The sequence below is a fragment of the Aureococcus anophagefferens genome (assembly GCF_000186865.1).
Source record: "Aureococcus anophagefferens unplaced genomic scaffold AURANscaffold_1, whole genome shotgun sequence".
Taxonomy (NCBI): domain Eukaryota; class Pelagophyceae; order Pelagomonadales; family Pelagomonadaceae; genus Aureococcus; species Aureococcus anophagefferens.
Window position 1 is genome coordinate 2,505,779 of NW_008705561.1, and position 286 is coordinate 2,506,064.

The 286-nt window shown below is 57.7% G+C and overlaps 1 protein-coding gene across 1 annotated transcript in view; it reads left to right on the top strand.

The window, feature by feature from the left end:
* Positions 1 to 208: 208 nt before the first annotated feature.
* Positions 209 to 286, top strand: part of AURANDRAFT_60832 (hypothetical protein) — a gene marked incomplete at both ends in the record, with an annotated part of 9,330 nt that continues 9,252 nt past the window's right edge. Inside the window, one exon of the mRNA XM_009034165.1 lies at positions 209 to 280. Within this exon, the coding sequence (XP_009032413.1) occupies positions 209 to 280 (72 nt within the window). The remainder of the gene's footprint in view (positions 281 to 286) is intronic.

Below are 286 nucleotides of genomic sequence, written 5' to 3' on the forward strand. Positions count from 1 at the left end.
GCGGCGACGTCCGCGTCGTGGAGTGTCGGTCGACGATGGTAATATGAGGTCGCCGAGCCTCACTGGAGCTGCGTAGATTCACGTCCGTCTTTTTTTATGTTGATCACAAAAAAAGCCCGACTTGGCGTGTAGTCGACTCGAGCTCCCTCGAGCTTGGTCGCACGGCCATAATTCGAGTTTTGGACATGCGAAGTTGAAGTGAATTACGATGGGCTGCCTCTTCGTCGGGACAGCATCGTTCGGGCCGTGCGGAAGCGGCGTCGTGCTCGCGCGGTCGGCTGTGGAA